Genomic DNA, 12,172 nt, shown 5'->3' on the forward strand with positions numbered 1-12,172 from the left:
AGACAAACTGAGCAAATGTATTCTTCAACCTCATCAGTGGACTTTCAATCCAATAGTGGCAGAAAGGATTTTCCATCAATGAGGCCAGCCTTACTGCAACCTCTTTGCCTCTTCCCTAAACAACAAGTGCAGCAGCTACTTTGCCCTAATTCCCCCCTCCAGGAAAATCACCAAGAGACAATCTTCTCCATACTTGGCCCCCCGGACTACTGTATGCCTTTCCCCGATACCTCTAATTCCAAAAATCTTACAGAAAGCACTCAGGCTGTAGAGCAAAGTAACTCTCATTGCACCTTATTGGCCTCGACAGATATGGTTCCCCTTCCTTTGGTCTTATCTGATTCAATGACCTTGGACTCTGGACCTGGCTCCAGACCTTCTGTCACATCTAGAGGGGCTAGTCCATCCAGACATTCTGAGCCTCAAGCTGACAGCACGGTTCCTCCAGTTCCACTAGTTGCCAGGCATCTTAACCTCTCTTCCTCAGTTTGCAAAATTCTCTTAGCTTCTCATAAGCTTTCCATCCAGAGTCTATGCTCTAGTAAATGGAAGAGATTTACCATTAGGGCTCATGAAAATGATAGTGACCCATTCTCTGCTTCTACTGAAACTATTTTAGACTACTTAGCGTCTCTTTTCAATGCAGGAGAGTTCGCTTCTATCACCAGAATTCAACTAGCAGCAATTTCAAACTCCCATGATGGTTTGGAAGAACATTCCTTGGCTTCTCATAACCTTTGTAAGGCATTTTTAAAAGGGACACTATTGCTAAAACCACCTTTCAAAGCTCCTACTCCTCCTTGAGACCCAAGCTTAATGATGTAAACCATCATATACCCTTCCCTTTGAACCATCTGCAGACTGTGATTTAAAGTGTTTGTCCTGGAAAACATTATTTTTGGTGGCAATAACCTCTGCTAGAAGAATTTCAGAAATTCAGGCCCTATCATGTAAACCACCTTATCTGATTTTTCACAAAGATAGAGTTACCTTACGAACAAATCCCACCTTTCTACCCAAAGTGGTGTCAAGAGTCTAATATCAATCAGTCTATTAATTTGACATTGTTCTTTCCAAACTTTTCAAACAGAAGTGAATACCTATTATATTTGCTAGATGTTCACAGACAATTCTGCTTTTACCTTCACAGAACTAAAGACATCAGAAAGTCTGATCAACTATTTGGATGATATATGTGCAGCGGCTTCTCCCCATACCTTTATTACCCATTACAAATTGGATTTGGTCTCTAGGGGAAGAGAATCCTTTGGTTCAATGGTGCTCAGGAATATCCTTCCATGAGTCCTCCTAAGGTCTAAGGTAGCTGGGGACTCTGTCCCATATGTCAAGGATAAAATGAAGATTGACAACTTTATATTAAGAAGTTATGCACTTACCATAACGTTCCATCTGTGTTGTCCATCTTCATTTATCCTTGACTACTTTCCCTCCATACCCTGGTCTTTGAAGACTTTTTTGGTGGAATGGTTACTTTCATAGTAATTACGACATGTATTAAAGCATATCTGCTGATATGGTTTCCATGAAGGTTTCCTTAATTACACATTATTTCTAATCTGCAAACTGAATCTGAGGTAACTGGGTAAGGATGAAGCTCAAAAGTTTTTGGCCTGTGCGAGCTGCAGTAACGACTGAGTCGGTTCTGATATCAGAACCAAAACCATATGTTACGGATAAACAAAGATGGACAACATTGATGGAACGTTATGGTAAGTACATAACTTCTTATTTAGATCCACTTGTTGCTGAAGAGCCAATTAAGGAAAGAGAAGTGAACAGTATGACTACAGTGTCAGTAAATGTAGGTGAATTGGGAATCCAAGCTGAAGCCTGTGTGACTACGAGAGAGACTACTACATTAAGAGAGGCTAATGATATTTTAACTGCTGCTTCCCCTTCCACTTCATATAGTTTTTCACTGAAGCAACCATTGGTGGATCTGCAATTACCAGAAATTGTGACCACAGTTAGAAAAGAAGCATTGTGCATGAGAGGAAGAAGCCAGGCCAGGAAACAATGAGGGACTCAAACCTTTGCAGGACCCAGAGATGAGAAGCAGGTCCAACAGATAGTAAATTAAGAGAACTGCTCAATAATCAACTTATTTACCTTTCATATTTTGTAAATCAAATTAAATGTTCTTAATAAGGGTCTGACAGCTGTTCCTTCAGTCGGTAGACAGTTGAATGACTGTTTAACTGAATTACTTTTGTTTGTTAGGAATGTTAATTTGAAGTTATTATTTGGTAATCACACTGATGAAACTAATGCTGCTTTAAAACATACATGTTAGCCCATTGTGAATGCTTTTTATCAGTTGTGTGAGCAATAAATATATGACATGTTTTTAGATAAAGAGAAAAAAAGTGTTTTACAATATGACTAAAGATGAAATGTCAGCTCTTAATAAGTTTTGTAGGAATGATGGATTAATTATAAAGCTAGATGACAAAGGTGGAGTCATTGTACCGATGGATAAAAATGAATATGACAAAGCTGTTAGAATTTATAAGTGATACCAGTTTTATAAGGCCTACCCAAAATACATAAGGATAAATATAAACTATAGTGACAGGTAATGGGAGGGTTATTGAACCAATCTCCATTTACCTGGAGATAAGGTTAAGACCTATGCTTAGACTTGTTAAAAGCTATATTTTGGATACTAATAACCTTTTACAACAATTGTACTTTATGGTATGAGGAATTTGATGTTAATGGTCAATTTGCAATATGCCTTTGTTACATTTGATGTAAACTCCCTATTTACAGTTGTTCCCAATAATTATGGTATACAAATGGTCATAGAATTTTTATGTTCACAGGTTAGTACTAAGCTAACTGCCCTTGCAAGCCATTTTAAGCCAAGCCAAGCCAATTATCCCTTGTGAGTCTCAAACCCTGCACCTTGCGCTTGCAAGGCAAACACCTTAACCATTAGGAATACGATGAATGTTGAATTTGAACGTAAGATCATGAGAGTACCATATTTCTCCCATAAAGTACATAACAGATTTAAGAATATTAATTTGGGTAAGAAATATTTTTTGACTAAGCTAACTGCCCTTGCGAGCCATTTTAAGCCTAGCCAATTATCTCTTGTGAGACTCAAACCCTGCAACTTGCGCTTACAAGGCAAACACCTTAACCATTAGGCCACCCTCCCAATCCCAACTGACAGGAATTCTAGACAAGTAGAAACTGTCTGCATGTTGATGGACATAGTAATAAGTAATAATGTTTTCATATGTTTGGCCAAGATATATATTTGCAGCAAAAGGGAGTCACGGGGGCCTCAGTGGCAAATATGTGTGCCAACTTAACTCTGTCTTTGTGGGAAGAACAATATGTTTATAATAGCTCTTCAGCATCATTAGCTTTATTTTATAGACAATTTGTGGACAATATATTCTTAATTTGGTTAGGTGAACAATCAGAATTCAAAGCCTTTATAGAATATTTGCACACTAATATCACATTTTTTAAGATTTAAACCTAATTTTTCATTTACACAAATTACATTTTTAGATGTTTCTATTTACAAAGTGGACACAATTGTACATACAAAGATATATAACAAAAGATGTACAAAAGAATAAATACCTACATAGAACATGTATGCACTCGAATCATGTTGTACATGGACAATTCCTAAGAGCTAGTAGGCTAAATACTGAAGATGATTATTTTCAGGGTTAGGTTACTGAAATGTTGATGGAACTTACGGATAGAGTTTACAAGTTAGAAAACTTGCAAATGAATACGATGAATGTTGAATTTGAACATAAGATCATGAGAATACCATTTTTCTCCCATAAAGTATATAACACATCTAAGAATACTAATTTGGGGAAGAAATATTTTTTGAAATATAATAGAAGATTGGATCAGGTAATGAATATCATTAAGAACAACTGGTCTGTACTAATGACAGCTCCTGAAGTTAAGAATGCAGTGTGTGATAGGCCCTGGTTTATGTTAACAGAAATAAAAATGTAAAAGTACACCTGTGTTATAAAGATTTACCTAGGATGAAAACAGTTCAAACTAAGATAGAACTTACAGTTCCTTGGTATAATTGTCAGTTTTGTACACATATAACAGAAAATATTTTTCATCATCTGGTAACAGGAAAAGAATATGTTATTAGATGTTTCACTACACGTAATACTACATATACAGTTTATTTAGTCACATGCTCTAGTTGCACAGCATTCTATGTATGTAAAATTAATACTAAGTTAAAGGAGTGAATATGTGCACATTTACCTAATATTAGGGGAGAGAGGTAAATACAAATGCATTATTGAAACATATAACTATGACAAATAGGAACCATGTTTTTAAATTACAGTGCTTCAAAACGTTAACCTTTCACCAACAGGTGGAGATATCATTACACAAACAGAATTTATAGGGTATAAATGGATTTCATTATTGAGAGCTGATAGTAGACCTGGCTTAAATGCTACTATTAGTATTAAGCCAGTGTTAAAGTTAAGATCTAACAGATTGCAATAACTAATTATGTATTATTATATATATGTTAGGTGTTCTATGGCTGCACTAACAGTTTTTATTCATCTTTTATTTTTGTAATGAATTTTCCGCATATATTTGATGGTTATAATCAGATGTGATAATCAGATAATTACTTAAAGTATTTAATATGGTTCTGAATAATGGTTTAACTTTTTACACTGAAGAAGAGCGGTTTTGCTTGAAAGCTTTGAGAACATTAAAATTCTACAGTTTTGAGCAGACGTGTCCTTCCCTTGTGTGCTTTTTGGAATTCTTATATGTGGAAGAGACATGTATGGATGATGTACCTGATTTTTACTTTGACTTCCTTTAAAAAATATCCATTATTCAATGAAGGACCAATTTTTATACTGGTGGTGTTAAGAAGTAAAGCTTTTAGCCACTTAAGAGATCCAGCAATGCATTTACAGAATTAAGGTCTGGATTTAATATGACGTCTCAAGAATTAATTAGCTTTATGACAGGGAGGTATAGCCTTTCCAGGAAATTTTTAAGGGTCCTTTAAGGACAGTAATCTATGAGTAATAGAGGTACCATAATCCAAAACGTTTTCCTTGAAATCCAAATCCCCTTGACAACTTAGATAAGCCACAATTTCCCAAAGGGATATACAGTGAGCTTCATTAAACTTATTAACCCCGTAAGATTTGAAGAGTATTAAGACAGGAATTGTATATTGTATCCTTACTCTTAAGTCACCACTGTGAAACACAGCAGCAGAGAAAGCAAATAAAATGGTGTACTCCATAAAGAGGGAGTTCGGATTACAAAATGCAGGTTTGAATCAGACTAAGAACTAACTGCAGCCCTAGAGTTATACTTAGAATAGTGTTACTAACACAGCTGAAGTTAGGATCACTATGAAAGGCAGAAATTGAAGTGGGAAAGAGTTACACTCACACTGTGTCTGAAGTTTTGAGTATCTATATAATTTCAAAGGGAGTACTTTGTTAATATTCTGATAGTAGGGAGCTACAGTCTGCCACATAACTTAATTTTTGAACATTTTGTTACCTTCAATTCTAATCAGTAGGTTTGTTCCAGTCAAACTTCACTAACTTGACTGGATGAACTTTTGATAACGTCTTGTGACTTGACTCAAACTCTTCTATCAAAATCAAACTGCAAGATAGTTAAGCTGCCCAAGAGGTCAAACTATGGCCCCGGCCAACCTTAAACAAGTGTATAACCTGCAGTGTACTCTTATCAATGACAAAAACTAGCATTCAGTGAAGGGATAATGTAGATTCCCATATCAAATAATGCATTTCATAATAATAATAAGGTCATGCATACCTGTCATAAGAGTCACTGCAGCCTTGGTTGCCATATTGTACAAAGAAGGCACTTCTGGCATTTGGGATGGTTTCTTTGGTGGTGAACGCTCTCCTGAAACTTTCTGCTGATCTTGTGCTGCACGGTGTAAACGATCCATAGCAGCCTGTGCTGCAACATTAGAAAGGCTGTCAATCCCATCCTGTCCAGAATTAACAACCTCGTCTTCCCTAAAAAAAAATAAACACGAGAAAAGAAAACTTAGTCTCCTACTCAGCAGTTCTCTGGTTACAGCTCAACATAAACTGGTATGAACTTTGCTTGTTTATATTATAGAACCATACCTAAACTGTACATCAGTAGGTTGCCTTGTTTAATTCTAAGAAATTAAAATTTTGCATTAAAAAGAGCAAAGTCTGATATGTAAACCATCTGCCAAGTGGTACTAAGTCCCCTCTCACAAACTAAAGGACATTATACTGTGTGACAGAGGGATCTTCACATAGTGCCAGTGATTTGGATTCGGTTTTCTAACCACTACCAAACTTAATTTTCTAAGAATGAAAGAACACCAAAACAAACCCAAAACTGCAAAACAAACAACTGAAAAGACCAACAGCAAAAAACTGCTTTCAACCACCTCTTCTGATAAGCCCTGTCTTTACAGTATGACATGCAGGCATTTCTGGCCACTCATTCAATTGTTTTAACATCATGAAGTCCAGCATTCTTCACCAGTCCTTTGCCTGTACCTCACCTTTAATTAAATATTTGCACTGCTTTCGTACAGATCTGTTATTAATGCAAAATGACTCATTTTATCCCCACCTTCTCTGCACGGAAATACTGATGTCTTTGGAATACTGGGTAAACAAAGCACAGTTACAGTCTACAAATATAATCTTTTGAATACAGATTTTAGAATCCTACCCTGTCTCTTCCAGTTTTCTGTTTTATTATGTTGCCATATTTCACAAGTACTAATATACAGTTACTATCTGCTAAATTCTTATGGAAGACTGTGCTTTCTGCTTTGTAATCTTCTAGTTTTTTTTATTTATTTATTATTTATTTATTTATTTTACATTTGTTGACCGGGCTAGTCTGGCTGGATACATGTCCATTTTCAGCAGAGGCCCGAGGAGAAAAGCTCCACTATGTACTAGTAAACACATTCAAAAAGGACAATAAAAGAAAACAAAAGAAACAAAAATTATAATAATGTAAAGAACAAATTCAATGTAGTGTAGTTACATTTACAGTAGCACGTTAAGATAGGTAAACAAAACAAAGGAGAAATACAAGAGGGGATCCATGATCCCATATTTTTCATAACAACTATAAGAATCAAAAATATTTACAATATTAAGAATTATGATAAACAATTGGTGCCTGGGCACTAGTTCTAGGAAACAGAAATTGCACAGCAGGGATGATTAATAGGTTTAAAAACAAGGTGAGATGACATGTTGCAGTAATATATCTTATAAAAGGAGAAAGTGACCTTGTAGAGAAAAAAGAAAGTCCATTTGAGAGATAGGCGAGCTACAGAGGGTTAGTATTGAGAGAAGAAGGAGAAGTAATGAAGAGAGATATAAAGAAAGTTAGAGTTTTTTTAATTGTTCTTAGCATAAATGTCAAATGCAACTGTTCATATCTCTTCAAGCTATCCTCAGTAGTCTGACATCAAATCTCTACCAAACTGTTTACTTATAAATATTAAAAAATGAAAAGCAATACTGATAACTGAAAAAAGAAGCTATTATGATATAACACACACACACACACACACACACACACACACACACACACACACACACACACACACACACACACACAAACACGTTTCACAACAAGCACCCTTTTTCACATTCATCAAATGCATTCAAACAGAGCTTACTTACATCTACATACACAAAAACTAATGAACATTTAAAACAAAAATTAGATAAAAAGAATAAAATCACTTTTTAATGTCAGACAGGTAATCAAACTGAAATGATTACTCAAAAGTACACGATTTACAAATCCTTGTAATTTAACCTGCTAGTCAGCTTTAACATTAAGAATGGTATATCACTCTCATCATCATAACAGCTTTATAACTAACCTTGTCACACCCACTTTTTCTGCATATGCACCGCCAGTGGATTCCTCTCGGTGTTAATATCAATGTATATTTTAGCAATGTGTCTTCATATCATGTTGCAAGTCTTACATGTCTATTACTACAGTTATAAAATCTACATAAAAAAATCCACTTAGTAAATGCATGTAGAATCATGCTTGTTTTTTTACTTAACTTATATTGATGGCAACACCCACAGCAAAAAGTAACTCGTAGAATTAAGCTATTAGAAATGTTCTTTGACTTCATTTCTGAGTAAATCAACTTATCCCTAAGTGTACTGCTGCTGCTAAACGAAAAGCCTGTTGACTAAGACACTGTATCTGACACGTGCTGTTTTAATATATTTCTAAGCTTGGAGCATCTTATTAATGAGTAATAATAAGAAGTTATGCACCTACCATAACGTTCCATGTTAGTTGTCTTCTTCTCGCCTTCTTTCTTGCTGGATGGGTTCGGAGCCGAACCTAGGCTCCGACTCAGCCAATACTAAAGCTCGAGAGCTAATTCCACCGGCTCGAGGCTCCCCTATATCCCACAATGCTAGGCGGTAACTACTCAGATCTCGTTTGATAGCTAAACCAAGCAGTTCTGGTCTCCATAGTATGGAGAAAAAAGAACACACCTCTATATAAACCTGAATGTAAGCTACCACAAACATAAAAGGGGGAATAGAGGTGGTAGAACATGTGGGAAGGAAACTCCAAAGGAAGATCCCAAAATTTCCTATCGGTCTGTCCAGGCTAGGGAGAAGGAGGGTGGGACGCAAGAAAGAAGGCGAGAAGAAGACAACTAACATGGAACGTTATGGTAGGTACATAACTTCTTAATGTTAAATTGTCAATCTCGCCTTCATTCTTGCTGGATGGGACCGCGTCCCTAGCACCTTATTCCGGGTGGCCTATCGGAACAGACTCTTAAGAACAGTGGAACCAAAGCTGGCACGGTTTCTGGAGGCCATATCCAATTTGTAATGTAAAATGAAGGTATGAGGAGAAGCCCAAGTGGCTGCTGCGCAAATGGAATCTATACGCAGCCTGTCCTGAAAAGCTACAGATGTAGCTAATGCCCTAGTTGAATGAGCTTTAGGTCTTGAAGGCAGTTTTTGATGTCTGATTTCATAGATGAAGGTAATTATAGAGGTAAGCCATCTTGAAAGGGACACCTTAGTAACTGGAAGGCCCAATTTCCCTTCCGCATAAGACAGGAAAAGTTGATCAGATTTCCTGAACTGTTTAGTCCTGTCCAAATAATATCTAAGTTGGCGGTGAACATCTAGAAAATGTAACTTTTGTTCCGACCTGTTGGAATAGTCAGGGAAGAATACTGGGAGATCAATCGTTTGGTTCAGATTTGTCTCAGAGGAAACTTTAGGTAGGAAGGACGGATTAGTCCAGAGGGACACCCTATCTTTGTGGAAAACTAAGTAAGGAGGACGACTGCACAGAGCATGAAGTTCAGATACCCTTCTAGCTGAAGTTATGGCTACTAGAAAAAGCGCTTTCCATGAGAGCAGCTTAAGAGGGCATGAAGCCGCTGGTTCGAAGGGAGGGAGGGAGGATCAAGGATGCCAGAACCAAATTCAAGTCCCATTGAGGCGGGGGATCTTTGATTGGGGGCTTGAGCAGAAAAATACCTCTTAAAAAGGCTTTGCAGAGCTTATGGGACATGATACTGGAGTCTGAGACTCCTACATGAAAGTTAGATATAGCAGCTAGTTGTACTCTAATGGTAGAAGAAGAGCCTAAATGGAAGAGCTCTGCCAGAAAGTCTAGGATAGACTGGATAGGTGCAGTGATGGGGTCTATATTCTTTGATGCTGCCCAGAAGGAAAAACATTTCCATTTACTATTATAAATCTTCCTGGTAGAAGATTTGTGAGAGGCTATCAGGATGTTCCGGACCGAATGAGAGATTGAAGGAAGCCTGGCTAGGGTAGGAATTGGAGAAACCACGCTGTGAGGTTGACAGAATGAAGGGAGTGGTGCAGCTGGCCCGACTGGTGGGTCAACAGATCTTGCACCGGGTCCAGATGCCAAGGCTGCTCCAATAGGTAATGATGGAGGAACGGAAACCATATCTGTCGAGGCCAGTAAGGGGCAATGAGGATCATTGTAACTCTCAAGGCGATAGCTTTCTGAATTAATTGAGATATCAGTGGAAAGGGAGGAAAAGCATACAGAAGTCCCCGGGGCCAATCGTGGACTAGAGCGTCTCTGGTGGGATGGCCTGGTAACGGGAAGAGAGTGAAGAAGTCGTGACACTTGCTGTTTTGGGGAGTAGCAAAAAGATCGCAGCAAGGCTGGCCCCATCTTTGAAAGACTTCTTCCAACACCGATTTCTTCAGAGACCACTCGTGGGGCATCAGAATGGCCCTGCTCAACTTGTCCGCAATCACGTTGGACTTCCCGGGAATGTGCTTTGCTATCAGAAAACGCTGAGAAGAAATCGCCCACTGCAAAAGTCTGAGTGCCTCTCGACATAAGGGGTAGGATCTGGTTCCGCCCTGTTTGTTGATGTACCACACTACGGACATGTTGTCTGTCTGAATTGCAATAGTCCCCGTGGGAAGAGAGTGTTGAAGGGCTTGCAACGCTAAAAGCACTGCTCTCATCTCTAAGACATTTATGTGCAAGTGGCACTCGAAAGGTTGCCACGTGCCCTGGACTGTCCTGCCCTGATAATGCCCCCCCCCACCCGATCAGGGAGGCGTCCGTTGTCACCGTGGCGACTGGGGGGGGGGGACGAAAGGTCTGCCTTGGAGAACTTGAGGTGATGTGATCCACCAAGACAGGTGATTCTTGCATGATTGAGTTATTAATATGATGTGAGACATTGGGAGCTGTTGGAAGGACCATTGAGTAAACAGCATCCATTGAAGGATCCTCATGTGGAAACGAGCTAAGGGGAGAAGGGTGATTGTAGCTGCCATGAGTCCTAATACCTTCAAGACCACCCTGGCTTTGATCTTGTTGCATTGTAGTAGAAGGTAAACTTGTTTGCGGATATCTAACACTCTTTGCTCTGTAAGTCTGGCGGAAAGATTGAGTGTGTCTAAGGTGGCGTCTATAAAGGTAATAAATTGACAAGGCGACAAGGCAGATTTTTCGAAATTTATTGAAATGCCTAGAGCTTGGCAAGTTTGGATGGTGAAGTCTCTGGCTAGAAGTAGTTGGTGTCTGGTGGTGGCAGTAAGGAGCCAGTCGTCTAAATATGGAAACACCTGGAATCCTTGACGTCTCAAGTGAGCCGCGACCACTGCCATGCATTTGGTAAACACTCGGGGGGCTGTAGTGAGACCAAAGGGCAGGGCTCTGAACTGGTAGTGACTGGCTCCCAGCCTGAAGCGGAGAAACCTCCAGGAGCGTCTGTGCATTTTGATGTGGTAGTACGCATCCTGAAGGTCTATCGAGCACATCCAATTGTCCTGACCCAAGAAGGGTAGAATGGACTGTAGCGTGACCATCCAGAATTTTGTTTTTTTGATATAATTGTTTAACTTGCTGAGATCCAGTATAGGTCTCCAGTCCCTTTTTTTTGGTACCAAAAAGAATTTGGAGTAGATTCCGGATCCTTGCTGGTCTGCTGGGACTGATTGGATAGCTCTTTTTGATAGCAGCTTTGATATTTCTAGTGCTGCTTGTTCCCTTAGACTGGGTGGAACGTCTGGAAGGGATCCTTTGGGTTGGGAAGGGGTGTGAATAAAGGGAATTTTGTAACCCTCGGATATGACTGACTGTACCCATTTGTCTTGGGTGAGGGAAAGCCAGGCTTTTGGGTACAGTGATAATCTTCCCCCAACTGCCTCCGAAGGTGGACAGCCGGGCAGCTCCTCAGGGATGCTGAAAGGGTTTATCAGAGAAAGTTTCTCTGCTACCCTAATTTTGCGGACCTCCTCTGCCTCTAGGGCGGCGTCTATTGTTATTCCCCCCTCTGCCTCTAGAGGGGAATCGACCTTGTGCGTCAGATGAGACTCCCTGAGGCTTGCGGAACCACATCCCCCCCCCCCTGACCTTTTGGATAAGGTCTAGAAGGGGTAGAAAAACGGACTCCCACGGCAGAGAGAGTCTTACCTTCCACCTCGCACCTAGTCAATGTAACCTTCACCTGAGGACCAAACAATGTTGAGCCATCAAAGGGGGAGTTGGTGAAGGACGCCTTGAAAGGGTCTGCAAAATTGCAAAGCCACATCCAGGCGTGACGTCG

At 39.3% G+C, this 12,172-nt stretch overlaps 1 protein-coding gene across 5 annotated transcripts in view; it reads right to left on the reverse strand.

Moving 5' to 3' along the window:
- Window positions 1-12,172, reverse strand: part of LOC122798540 — a 1,608,245-nt gene that overhangs the window by 817,455 nt on the left and 778,618 nt on the right. For all 5 annotated transcript variants that reach the window (XM_044067582.1, XM_044067581.1, XM_044067580.1 and 2 more), the window contains one exon: window positions 5,860-6,068. In XM_044067582.1, the coding sequence (XP_043923517.1) occupies window positions 5,860-6,068 (209 nt within the window). The remainder of the gene's footprint in view (window positions 1-5,859; window positions 6,069-12,172) is intronic.

Source organism: Protopterus annectens, chromosome 3.part1, assembly GCF_019279795.1.
Source record: "Protopterus annectens isolate FY-2018-M chromosome 3.part1, PAN1.0, whole genome shotgun sequence".
Lineage (NCBI taxonomy): Eukaryota > Metazoa > Chordata > Ceratodontiformes > Protopteridae > Protopterus > Protopterus annectens.